Source organism: Bombina bombina, chromosome 4, assembly GCF_027579735.1.
Source record: "Bombina bombina isolate aBomBom1 chromosome 4, aBomBom1.pri, whole genome shotgun sequence".
Lineage (NCBI taxonomy): Eukaryota > Metazoa > Chordata > Amphibia > Anura > Bombinatoridae > Bombina > Bombina bombina.
In genome coordinates this window covers 930,876,854-930,888,834 of record NC_069502.1, presented here as the reverse complement: position 1 = coordinate 930,888,834, position 11,981 = coordinate 930,876,854, and the positions used below count along the sequence as shown (strand labels likewise).

At 34.1% G+C, this 11,981-nt stretch overlaps 1 protein-coding gene across 1 annotated transcript in view; it reads right to left on the bottom strand.

Moving 5' to 3' along the window:
* Positions 1 to 1,118: 1,118 nt before the first annotated feature.
* Positions 1,119 to 11,981, bottom strand: part of LOC128655709 (visual pigment-like receptor peropsin) — a 36,186-nt gene continuing 25,323 nt past the window's right edge. Inside the window, exons 5-6 of the mRNA XM_053709285.1 lie at positions 5,160 to 5,383; positions 1,119 to 1,574 (exon numbers count right to left, since the gene is read on the bottom strand). Of these exons, the coding sequence (XP_053565260.1) occupies positions 1,119 to 1,574; positions 5,160 to 5,383 (680 nt within the window). The remainder of the gene's footprint in view (positions 1,575 to 5,159; positions 5,384 to 11,981) is intronic.

The window sequence follows — 11,981 nt, the reverse complement described above, 5'->3', positions numbered from 1 at the left end:
TACATATGTCTAAATATGTGTATATGTGTATGTGTGCATATAATTATATATACAGTATATATACAGTGTATATAATATATATATATATATATATATATAATTAGTATTTATATAGCGCCTTTCTCCAAGTGGGACTCAAAACGCTTTTTCACTCGTTCTCGGAATTAACCAAATCGGCAGCTGAATAGTGATAGTTGTTATTATTACCCAGTTTAATGAGCTCTGCCAGGATTTGTATATATTGTATATTGTATATATATATATATAAATATATATATATATATATATATATATATACACACACACACTTTGCACCACTTTCTACTCAAATTGTATTCCGTATTATTAATTAATTGTTTGAGTGTTGAGTGTGTATAAACTGTAAATATTTTACATTCCAATGTAATGTAAGCCCTGCATGTGTCTTTAGTATTCTAGTTTTGCAAACTGTGTGTAGCAGTGTTATGAATTGTTACAATTGCTGTTGCTATAGAGTACTAAAGGTGCGTGCACACTCTTGAGTTCCTATGAATGTAGACTTAATTTTCAACAAAGGATTCCAAAAGAACAAAACAGATTTAATAATGGGCTAATCCTTGTATGAGTAGGCTTTTTCATATTATGCTTATGAAGAATGCACATTAACGGTTCAGTACCATGGTTTTTTTTCCCTCTTGAAAACCTTCACCCATTCCTAGATACAAACATGACTTTCCTCTGTACCTTTAAGAGAGTGAAAAGAAAAGGGAAACATATCAGAGATATATGCCTGAAACAATTAACCCAAAGTTGACTAAAAACCAAGTAAGAGTTTTTTAATGGATCCCAAGTTTTTATTGGTCTTGAATATTCAGTATGTTCTCTTTTCTATCATATTGCATGGGCTTATACTTTGAAAATTAAAAAAAATATTCAAGTTCACACTAAACCATCATTTTAATTAATTTGGTTGTTACATAGATTGATGATGTTAAAAGGAAGGCATGCAATGTACCTTAAGGCAGATGTGTGTTTACCAACTCATGAAAACTGAAGATTTCTAGAAGGAATAATACATCGCATATAACAAAATGTAAGATAAATTATTTGATCAATGTTATAAAAACATTACTGTACTCTCATAATCGATCACATTCATAATTAGGAGAGTCAGATGCTAAATTTAAGTTTTCACATGTGTAGACATCTTTCATCTCCAGGGGAGGAGTATTCGTTGGACTTCCCATGCCAGAGTCTTGACTGTGTGCTGGCAATATTTCTGCTGGATGGTCATTATACTTCTCTTCTATAACTGGTGGTGTGGGATTATGTTTCTGTTTTAGATGTTTGAAGCGTTTGAGTTTGACTGGATCCTTATTAGTTTTTGTGCATGGAAGTAAGAATCGGAGGTCTTTTCGGAACTTAGAACTCATCCCAAAATAAATCAGAGGATTGTAGAAGCTAGCAGATTTGGCAAAAAGACTGGCAAGAATACTAGTCATACCGGGAACATGATAACCACAAGCTGACCACATGGATATCACAGCATATGGAGACCAGGCAATAATGAATGCTGTGCAAATTACTATAGACACCTACAAACAAGAACAACAAAGAATATTAAAAGGACATTATAGACTTTTTCTATATGCATCATGAATATAATCAATTAAAATTACATAAAACATTTTGGAATTAAAAGATTTTTGTGTAGTACTGCAAACACTGCTGCCTTATAGTGCTCAACAATATATAACTTTGTTAAAAACAGTGCTATAAACACTACTATCACATAATATATATATATTGGTTCAGATAGAGCATGTAATTTTAAGCAACTTTCTAATTTACTCCTATTATCAATTTTTCTTTGTTTTCTAGGTATCTTTATTTAAAAAAAACAGGAATGTAAGCTTAGGAGCCAGCCCATATTTGGTTAAGCACCCTGGGTAACGCTTGCTGATTGGTGGCTACATTTAGCCACTAATCAGTAAGCGCTACCCAGGTGAAAAGATGAAAGAAAAAAATTGGGTTTCAAATCTCTTTAAGAAAGCATACCAAGAGCACAAAACAATTTTATAATATAAATAAATAGGAAACCTGTTTGTATCTTAATCATGAAAAATTAAGTACACTATCAGCATCCAAACTTTAAGGGCCATAATACCCAAATGTTTAAAGTTTAACACTTGAAAGTGATGCAGTATAGCTGTAAAAAGCTGATTAGAAAATATCACCTGAACATCTCTATGTAAAAAAGAAAGATATTTTACCTCAAAAGTTTCTTAGTTGCCACATCCCATTGTAAAGGACTTCTAAGCAGCATATTAGTATGTCTATCCTGGGACAGCCGAAAGGATGAGCCTCGTGCACTCTCATCTTATTTCACCAATCACTTAAAGGAAGTTTACTATGAATTCTCATGAGAGTTAAGTCAAATCTCATGAGATCACAGTAAAAGAGTTCATGACCTCAGCAATGCTGATGCTGATTGGCTGCTGTTCATTTCTTCATATATTTTTTTTTCCCTGCAGCTGGGAGCAGCTGAGTATAACTTTTTACACAGAACTTACTCTGCTGAGCTGAGGAGATTATGAGGTAAAATATCTTCCTTTTTTACATAGAGATGCTCAGGTGATATTTTCCTTTCAGCTTTTTACAGTTATACTGCATCAGTTTCAAGTGATTTAGCATATGAGTATTATGTCCCTTTAATTTATTTCATATTATCGTAACTGAAAGTACCATACATATTTTTGATATTCACTAGATGTATGTGTTGCCTATACAATTAACATCTTACTGATCCTGTCATAATAATTAATTCATTCATTAATTGGTACTTAAATATTGTAAATAGCAGTGTTATATCAGAACATGGGGGATGGTCTTCCTAAACTACCAACCATCACATTGATCATCAATGTACCTACCACATTCTACCTAACCTTATAAGAAGCCATACTGATACAACCTATAGGCCAATTAGCATTTATTTATCCTCTAGGATTGGCTTAATATGTGTAGATAAAAAGGAAGATTTCAAAGTAGATACTCATAAAAATGAGTTTGTTTTTTTATTTAAATTTTTGTTTGTGAGGTAAAGAAGGTCTCTAGATACTGGGATTTGTTCCTATGACCTTTAGCAAAGGAGCTAGCGTACTAGCTCCTAATAAGCTTTCATCTTATTGCTTTACGCACTTGGGTGCCGATTTATCAAGCTCCGTATGGAGCTGTATGCAGCTGTTTTCGCACGAGCCTTCAGGCTTGCCGGAAACAGGAGTTAAGAAGCAGCAGTCTTAAGACCGCTGCTCCTTAACTCGTCCGCCACCTCTGAGGTGGCTGACAGCAATCTGCCCGATTGCATACGATCGGGTTGATTGACACCCCCTGCTAGCGGCCGATTGGCCGCAAATGTGCAGGGGGCAGCATTGCACAAGCATTTCTAGTGAAATGCTTGTGCAGTGATAAATGCTGACAGCGTACGCTGTCAGCATTTATCGATGTGCGGAGGACATGATCTGCTACAGCGGATCATGTCCGCCCCGCACATTGATAATTCGGCCCCTTGGTCTATCTTAGACACAGGAAAATGTGTTCACCAATTAGCTCTTAATGTAAATGATCATGTCTTAAGATTTTTTTGTATATAAAGTAGGCACAACATATTTTTAAACTTCCAATTAGAGACGTGTGTGTCTTGGCTAGGCTTGTGAAATCTGATATGTTTTTTTCACAGAAAGTGAAAGTATATTGTAAATTTGCTTTACCGCACGTTTAAACATTTTGACCTAGATTATGAGTGGATAGCAAATGTTTGTCCGCGAGTGATAAGGGGTTTATCGCGGGTGTTTGCGCTCATTGGGCTTACCGCTGTTATAACGAGTGGAAAGTAAACACGATCGCTTGAGTGCAATCATGATTTACAGTAAAATGATTACTGTATCCTCAGAGCTCAGGTTAACTGTTTTGTGAAACTAAAAAGTTGCACAAAAGACATCACAAATACATTACATAGTACACTTACACTCATAATAACACCATCTAATAAAAAATATTTTTAAAACAATATTGCACTAAAAATTTATAAGGGCTCAAGGATATGAGGTCTCAGGCAAAGGGCTTTAACATTGAGATACATACATATACATCTCTAAAAATGTATATGTATGCATATATATATATATATATATATATATATATATATATATATATATGTGTGTGTGTGTGTGTGTGTGTCTTAATATGTGTAAGCCAGGTTGTGCAACGCTTTTCCTAATTTCTTGGCTTCCTTCCTACATTTTAATATAACATTTTCTGGATTTTATTCGAACTGCCAGACTTCGTTCTTTGAATTATATGTATTTACAGACATATATACACAGATAAACACATACATACATATATAGACACATGCATTGGTACCTTTGCAGTTAAGTATATTAAAACATGAAAGACTTTAAATATTTCACATTCCAATGTTCTGCACATAGCAGAATATATTCTAAATATTTTTAAATATATTTATAGATATATATATATATTGTACCAAGATACCATCAAAAATATTTAGAAATATTTATTTAATAATAAATAGAACATATTCTGCTATGTGAAGAACATTGGAATGTGAATTATTCCTATTTTCATGTCGGGTTAGAGCACATGAGAATATGCAATCAGGTTTGCACTCGAGTTGAGTGCTAGGTTTTTATTTCACTTTTTTTTTCTCCACTGACTTTTATGGGGGAATATGTGTACGCTCACAAAATATATAAACAAACTTCAACTTTTTGTACTAGTCGAGAGCGAAAACAGTCTACTTTAAACTCATAATACAAGAACAACCCAACACGTGCAACAGCTTACTTCTAGCACACATAACAGTTGAGCGGGAGCGTTAATTAGCCCTCCACTTGTAATCTGGCCCTTTATATTAAAAACCCTGTTTTAAACTTTTCATCAAGCATATAAAACAATGTTAACATATGTTAAAAATATAATTTCAATGTAAAGTGAAACTAGCAGGAAAAGTTATTTTATTATTTTTCTTCAAAATTCGACATTAAAGTCTGTGAGAATTTTTGCTAATAAATCATATAATAACATTTTTAAATACTAATTTTGAATATTATATACAATTTAACAGTCTGAGATTTTATGTACCATTTATTTCTTACCCTTGTAACATCTCGTTCCATTTTCCTATGTCTGTCTGATGGATCCCCCTCACACGCCAAAGCACGACTTGTTTTAACGGTATTGATGATGGACATATAACAGAAGAGCATAACTATCACTGGTAGGAAGAAACAGCATATGAAAATGGACACAATGTAAGATTTATATATTGTAGAATAGCTTGCCTTGGTCCAGTCAATCTCACATGTTCCGTACATACGATCTGCAGAAATGATAATAGAGCGAAGAAAATGAACAATAAGAAGACTTAGTAGAATGAGTATTAGTGCCAGTATTATTATGATAATTTATTATTATTACTATTATTATTATTAATAATAATAATAGTAATAATAACACCAATAATAATAATAATTGTAATAATAATTAGAATAATAGTAATAATAATAAGAATTGTAGTAGTAATAATAATAATAATAATAATGGTAGTAATAATAATAGTTGTAATAATAGTAATAATAATAATACTAATTTATCCAAGTTTAATTCATTTTATTGCACGTAAAGTTAAAATATGCTAACCTGTATCTAGAATAAAGCATTTAAAACTTGCAAAACATTGTGGTAAAAAAAAACTACCTGAAAACTCCAGTGAGTGTTTATCAGATATGAGTTTTTAGATTCGGACAAATTAAAAAAAATCACTAATTTTTCTGTATTATTTTATTTGTTTCAAAATGAAAAATGAATGGCACGTTTAACACATAGACAAATTAATGAATGAATGTGCAGCAAGAAAAAAGTTCCCTTGTTCATACCATAAAAACATTACTCTAAAAGCAGAAAAGGCTTTTCTGCAGGCGGGAAAGAGTTAAAAAGTTGAGATTGACATTTTTCAGGTGGGAAACGTGATAGAAGTTCAAATTTACACTATTCAATAACTATATCCAGCAAATTCACTGTTATTTGAGTGATTCCTTTATCAGCCAACAAGTTTGTAAGCTTTACTGTTGTTACTGACCAATCCTGACCCCATATAAAAGAAAAAAATACTTATTTTGCTGCTGTTGGTTTGTAGTAGTAGCACTATCTACTTCTTTCACTTTATTTAAGTTTAAGCTGCTGTTCAGCTGCTCCTTTGCTGTACTGAAGGCATTCACCATAGGAAATAATTGATTATAGAATTTCAAAAATAAACAAAAAATGTTGTCAGAATTGTCCAAAAAATGGATGAAAAAAAGAAAAACATTTTCATGATAAACAATTTGTCTGAAACATTTTTGTCTGTGTACATGTCTAGTGTTGATCTTAACTCCCTTGATTTCAGCAAATTAAGGCTAATTGTAAATGAGTTTTTTCAATGCTGTAAGCAATCCCTGTGTTGTATGTATATGGATAAAACATTTTGCAGGATACTTAAGTTATATAATTTGACTTCCAGACTCTCTAAGAAACATATGGCATGCACTCTTTTTAAAGCAAAAACAATATATTTTACATCAAAAGCAAAAAATATAAATACTCAATGTGCACTGCAATGTTTTATGTTTCATTATTTAATAAATTAAAATAATTCATCCCATTAATGGTAATGAATTGCTGCAAGTGTCCACAATTCTATAATATTAATATAACATAAAACATCTGCAGACGTGGGTATATTTTTATTATGGGTACATGAAACCATCAAAGCTATAATACAAAAGCACCAAGGGCAATTATAATTTCTGGCTCATAATAAAAATATGTCTTTATATATTGCAAAGAGTAATGGTATGTGCCAGCTATTGTTAGTTTAGCACACTGGGCACATTTTTATTTCAGTTCACCTACACAGTTTTCCCCATGATTCAAAAACCGCCAAATTGTTTTTCTAACGTGTATGAAACAGTCCTTTTTATTGTATTTAATATATTAAAGGGCCAAAAGTAAAACAATTAAGTGCTCTCATTTGGTAAAGCATGTAATTTTATCACTATTGACCATGCAAACCTATGTGTTTAACCCTCATGAAAATGTTAAACACATAGTTAAATCAAGGATCAGGAGCCTCAGATAACTGCTGGTCCCAAGGAAAAACTACTGCTGAGCCAATCAACAGTGCTAGCTGCACAGTTGGGTCAGGCAACTATCACTATTGATTGGGTCATTGCTCTTGGCCAGCAGTTTTCTGTATCTTCTGAGTGGTACTTTATCATTGTGTTTAACCCCTTTGTGGGGGGTTAAACACATAGATTTGCAGGCTCGATATGGATAAAATGACATGCTCTAACAAAATTGATCATGTACATTTTTTTAACTTAAATGTTTTTGATGTTGCCATCATCGCAATCATTTGTTTACAGCATTGTTGTAAACTTGTAATACCAGTGCACATTAGCGTGCGCTGGTATTACAAAGTGGAGCACAAATATATCTTTAGCTAAAGTGATATTTTGCGCTCCACTTGTAATCTGGCCCTTAGTGTTTAATGTCCCTTTAAGTTTCATGCAAACTGGTATGGTGAACCATGACATGGTATTGATGGAGTACAGAGGATTTTAGATATTTCTGGAAATCAAACTGTTAACACATGGACTTGGTAGTAATTAGGCTCTCTGAGTTTAAAGAAAATTAAAAAACTTCCAACAAAAAAATATCAAGTAAACTACCATTGTTTAAATATATCACATAGTTTCACATTAATACTGTAGCAATGATTTATACCAGGAATGGAATCTTACTGCTGTACACCAACAAACCTATCCAAATATTTTAAGGAAAAAAAGAACAGGCTTTTAGTCACAAATTGTAATATAATACATCTAAAGGACAAACTTAGGGTTAGATTACAAGTGGATTGTTTATTTAACGTGGGCCCGTTAAATAACCAGCCATTATGAGTGGCTGGTTAATGCTAGCACGAGCGAGGAAGCCAGACCTATGAAGCAGATTTTTAAAAATACTTACCTTTGTTTTATGGAAAGCAGACTGGCGATCCTCCCCCGCAGGGGGGGGGGGGGGTGTTTAAGAATATTTTTAAAAACCGGGCACTTATTCATTAAACTTTACATTCACTTTAATTAAAAAAAGTCCCCCAATTGCCCCCAAAATAAAGTGTACATATCCTTTTTTATTTTATTATTAAAATAACTGCACAAAGCAGTTATAAGGGGTTCAAGTGAGCGGATGTGGGATGCTAGGAAAAAAATGACACAAAAAAGTGCCTTTACATAGTGGTCCATGGGGATGTGTATATATTTATATATATATATATATATATATATATATATATATATATATATATATATATATATATATATATATATATTTTTTTTTTTTTTTTTTTTTAAACTTTGCTGCCCAACGCTGGATGACCTACCCCCTTTGCTGCGCTAAATTCTGTGCCGTGTCTATCAGCATCAGAACGAGGCATGTATTGGAGCCTATGGAAGCACTCTCTCGTGAGCGCAAAGCTTCCATGCAATGAGAACACGAGTTCGCGTTCACATTGCGCTCAACTTGTAACACCAGCGCACATTTGCGTGCGCTGGTATTAATGAGTGGAGAGCAAAATTTGCGCTTCACTTGTAATCTGGCCCTTAATAAGGATATTGCTCTAATTCCAACCTATTCAAATAAAAATAACATAAAATTAGTTGGTGATTGACATAAGCAAAATAACACTGAAATAGGACACTGAAATAGGTCATATAATTAAATCAACATTATTCATTCATTCATTCATATACAAGTGAAACTGAAACTTTGGGATTTTATATATCATGGCAAAAGAGTCTATTGTATCACCCAGTAAGACACTGAGCAGTTGGATACCACTCTTGCCAAGGCTAAAGAACATAATTTATAAATTGTAGATGAAATTAAAGGGACCCAAATGTTAAATCACTTCAAGTGGTGCAGTATATCGCTGAAAGATGAGGATATTGTGAGGTAATATATGTTCATGTTATATTTTCTAGTTAGTTTTTTTTTTTACAGATACACTTCATTACTTTCAAGTTATTTAGCATTTGGGTACATGTCCCTTTAACAGAATGTATTTCTCCATATTTTATAATATCACAAACACAACTAAACAAAATATATATTTGCTTGTTTTAGAACATATACCTTACATATGCATTTACACTTAATTAGTGTACACAAAACTACAAGTTCCACTTTTTGTAAAGAACTTCGGCTATTACAAACTCTATGGTATACTATGTGTAGATCCCTCAGCTTGATTGATTTGGTCTTAGCAAATATATTTTCCCAAGTCTTGTGGGAACACTGAAACCACAGTTATAGTGAGCTTGATTGCTTTGGTATTAGCAAATGTTTTCACAAGTCTAATGGGAACAATGGACTTTTATAGAGGAGCAGAAAATGATTAATCAATTAATTAATATAAAATAACATAATTTTTTAAGAACTTACCTGATAAATTAATTTCTTTCATATTGGCAAGAGTCCATGAGCTAGTGACGTATGGGATAAACAATCCTACCAGAAGGGGCAAAGTTTCCCAAACCTCAAAATGCCTATAAATACACCCCTCACCACACCCACAATTCAGTTTAACGAATTGTCAAGAAGTGGGGTGATAAAGAAAGGAGTAAAAAGCATCAGCAAAGGAATTTGGAAATAATTGTGCTTTATACAAAAAAATCATAACCACCATAAAAAAAGGGTGGGCCTCTTGGACTCTTGCCAATATGAAAGAAATTAATTTATCAGGTAAGTTCTTACATAAATAATGTTTTCTTTCATGTAATTGGCAAGAGTCCATGAGCTAGTGACGTATGGGATAGCAATACCCAAGATGTGGAACTCCACGCAAGAGTCACTAGAGAGGGAGGGACAAAATAAAAACAGAAATTTCGCTGAAAAAAATAAATCCACAACCCAAATATAAGTTTATTCTCAAAAAAGAAAAAGAAAAACTTAAATCATAATCAGAAGAATCAAACTGAAACAGCTGCCCGAAGAACTTTCCTACCAAAAACTGCTTCCGAATAAGCAAACACATCAAAATGGTAGAATTTAGTAAATGTATGTAAAGAAGACCAAGATGCTGCTTTGCAAATCTGATCAACCGTAGCTTCATTCTTAAAAGCCCAAGAAGTGGAAACTGATCTAGTAGAATGAGCTGTAATTCTCAGAGGCGGGACTTTACCTGACTCCAAATAAGCTTGATTAATCAAAAGCTTTAAGCACGATGCCAAAGAAACGGCAGAAGCCTTCTGACCTTTCCTAGAACCAGGAAAGAAAACAAATAGACTAGAAGTCTTCCTGAAATCTTTATTGGCTTTAACATAATATTTCAGAGCTCTCACCACATCCAAAGAATGCAAAGATCTCTCCAAAGAATTCTTAGGATTAGGACACAAAGAAGTGACAACAATTTCTCTATTAATGTTGTTAGAATTCCCAACCTTAGGTAAGAATTTAAATGAAGTCCGCAAAACTGTCTTATCCTGATGAAAAATCAGAAAAGGAGGTTCACAAGAGAGAGCGGATAATTCAGAAACTCTTCTAGCAGAAGAGATGGCCAAAAGGAACAACACTTTCCAGGAAAGTAGTTTAATGTCCAAAGAATGCATAGGCTCAAATGGAGGAGCCTGCAAAGCCTTCAAAACCAAATTAAGACTCCAAGGAGGAGATATTGATTTAATGACAGGCTTGATACAAACCAAAGCCTGTACAAAACAATGAATATCAGGAAGTTTAGCAATTTTCCTGTGGAATAAAACAGAAAGAGCAGAGATTTGTCTTTTCAAGGAACTTGCAGACAAACCTTTATCCAAACCATCTTGAAGAAACTGTAAAATTCTAGGAATTCTAATAGAATGCCAGGAAAATTTAAGAGAAGAACACCATGAAATATAAGTCTTCCAAACTCAATTCCTTAATGGAAGTGGCCAAGGTTGGCAACTGGACATCCGAACAAGATCCGCATACCAAAACCTGCAAGGCCATGCTGGAGCCACCAGCGGCACAAACGATTGCTCCATGATGATTTTGGAAGAAGAACTAGAGGCAGGAAAACATAAGCAGGTTGATAACACCAAGGAAGTGTCAACACATCCACTGCTTCCGCCTGAGGATCCCTGGACTTGGACAGGTACCTGGGAAGTTTCTTGTTTAGATGCAAAGCCATCAGATCTATTTCTGGAAGCCCCCACATCTGAACAATTTGAGAAAACACATCTGGGTGAAGAGACCATTCTCCCGGATGTAAAGTCTGATAACTGAGATAATCCACTTCCCAATTGTCTATACCTGGGATATGAACTGCAGAAATTAGACAGGAGCTGGATTCCGCCCAAACAAGTATCCGAGATACTTCTTTCATAGCTTGAGGACTGTGAGTCCCACCCTGATGATTGACATATGCCACAGTTTTGATATTGTCTGTCTGAAAACAAATGAACAGTTCTCTCTTCAACAGAAGCCAAAACTGAAGAGCCCTGAGGATTGCACGGAGTTCCAAAATATTGATTGGTAATCTTGCCTCTTGAGATTTCCAAACCCCTTGTGCTGTCAGAGATCCCCAAACAGCTCCCCAACCTGAAAGACTTGCATCTGTTGTGATCACAGTCCAGGTTGGATGAACGAAAGAGGCCCCTAAAATTATACTGTTGATCTAACCACCATGTCAGAGAAAGTCGAACATTGGTATTTAAGGATATTAATTGTGATATCCTTGTATAATCCCTGCACCATTGGTTCAGCATACAAAGCTGGAGAGGTCTCATATGAAAACTAGCAAAGGCGATCGCGTCCGATGCTGCAGTCATGAGACCTAAAACTTCCATGCACATAGCTACTGAAGGGATACCACAATACCCCGCTCTCTGATTACAGAGAGTAGG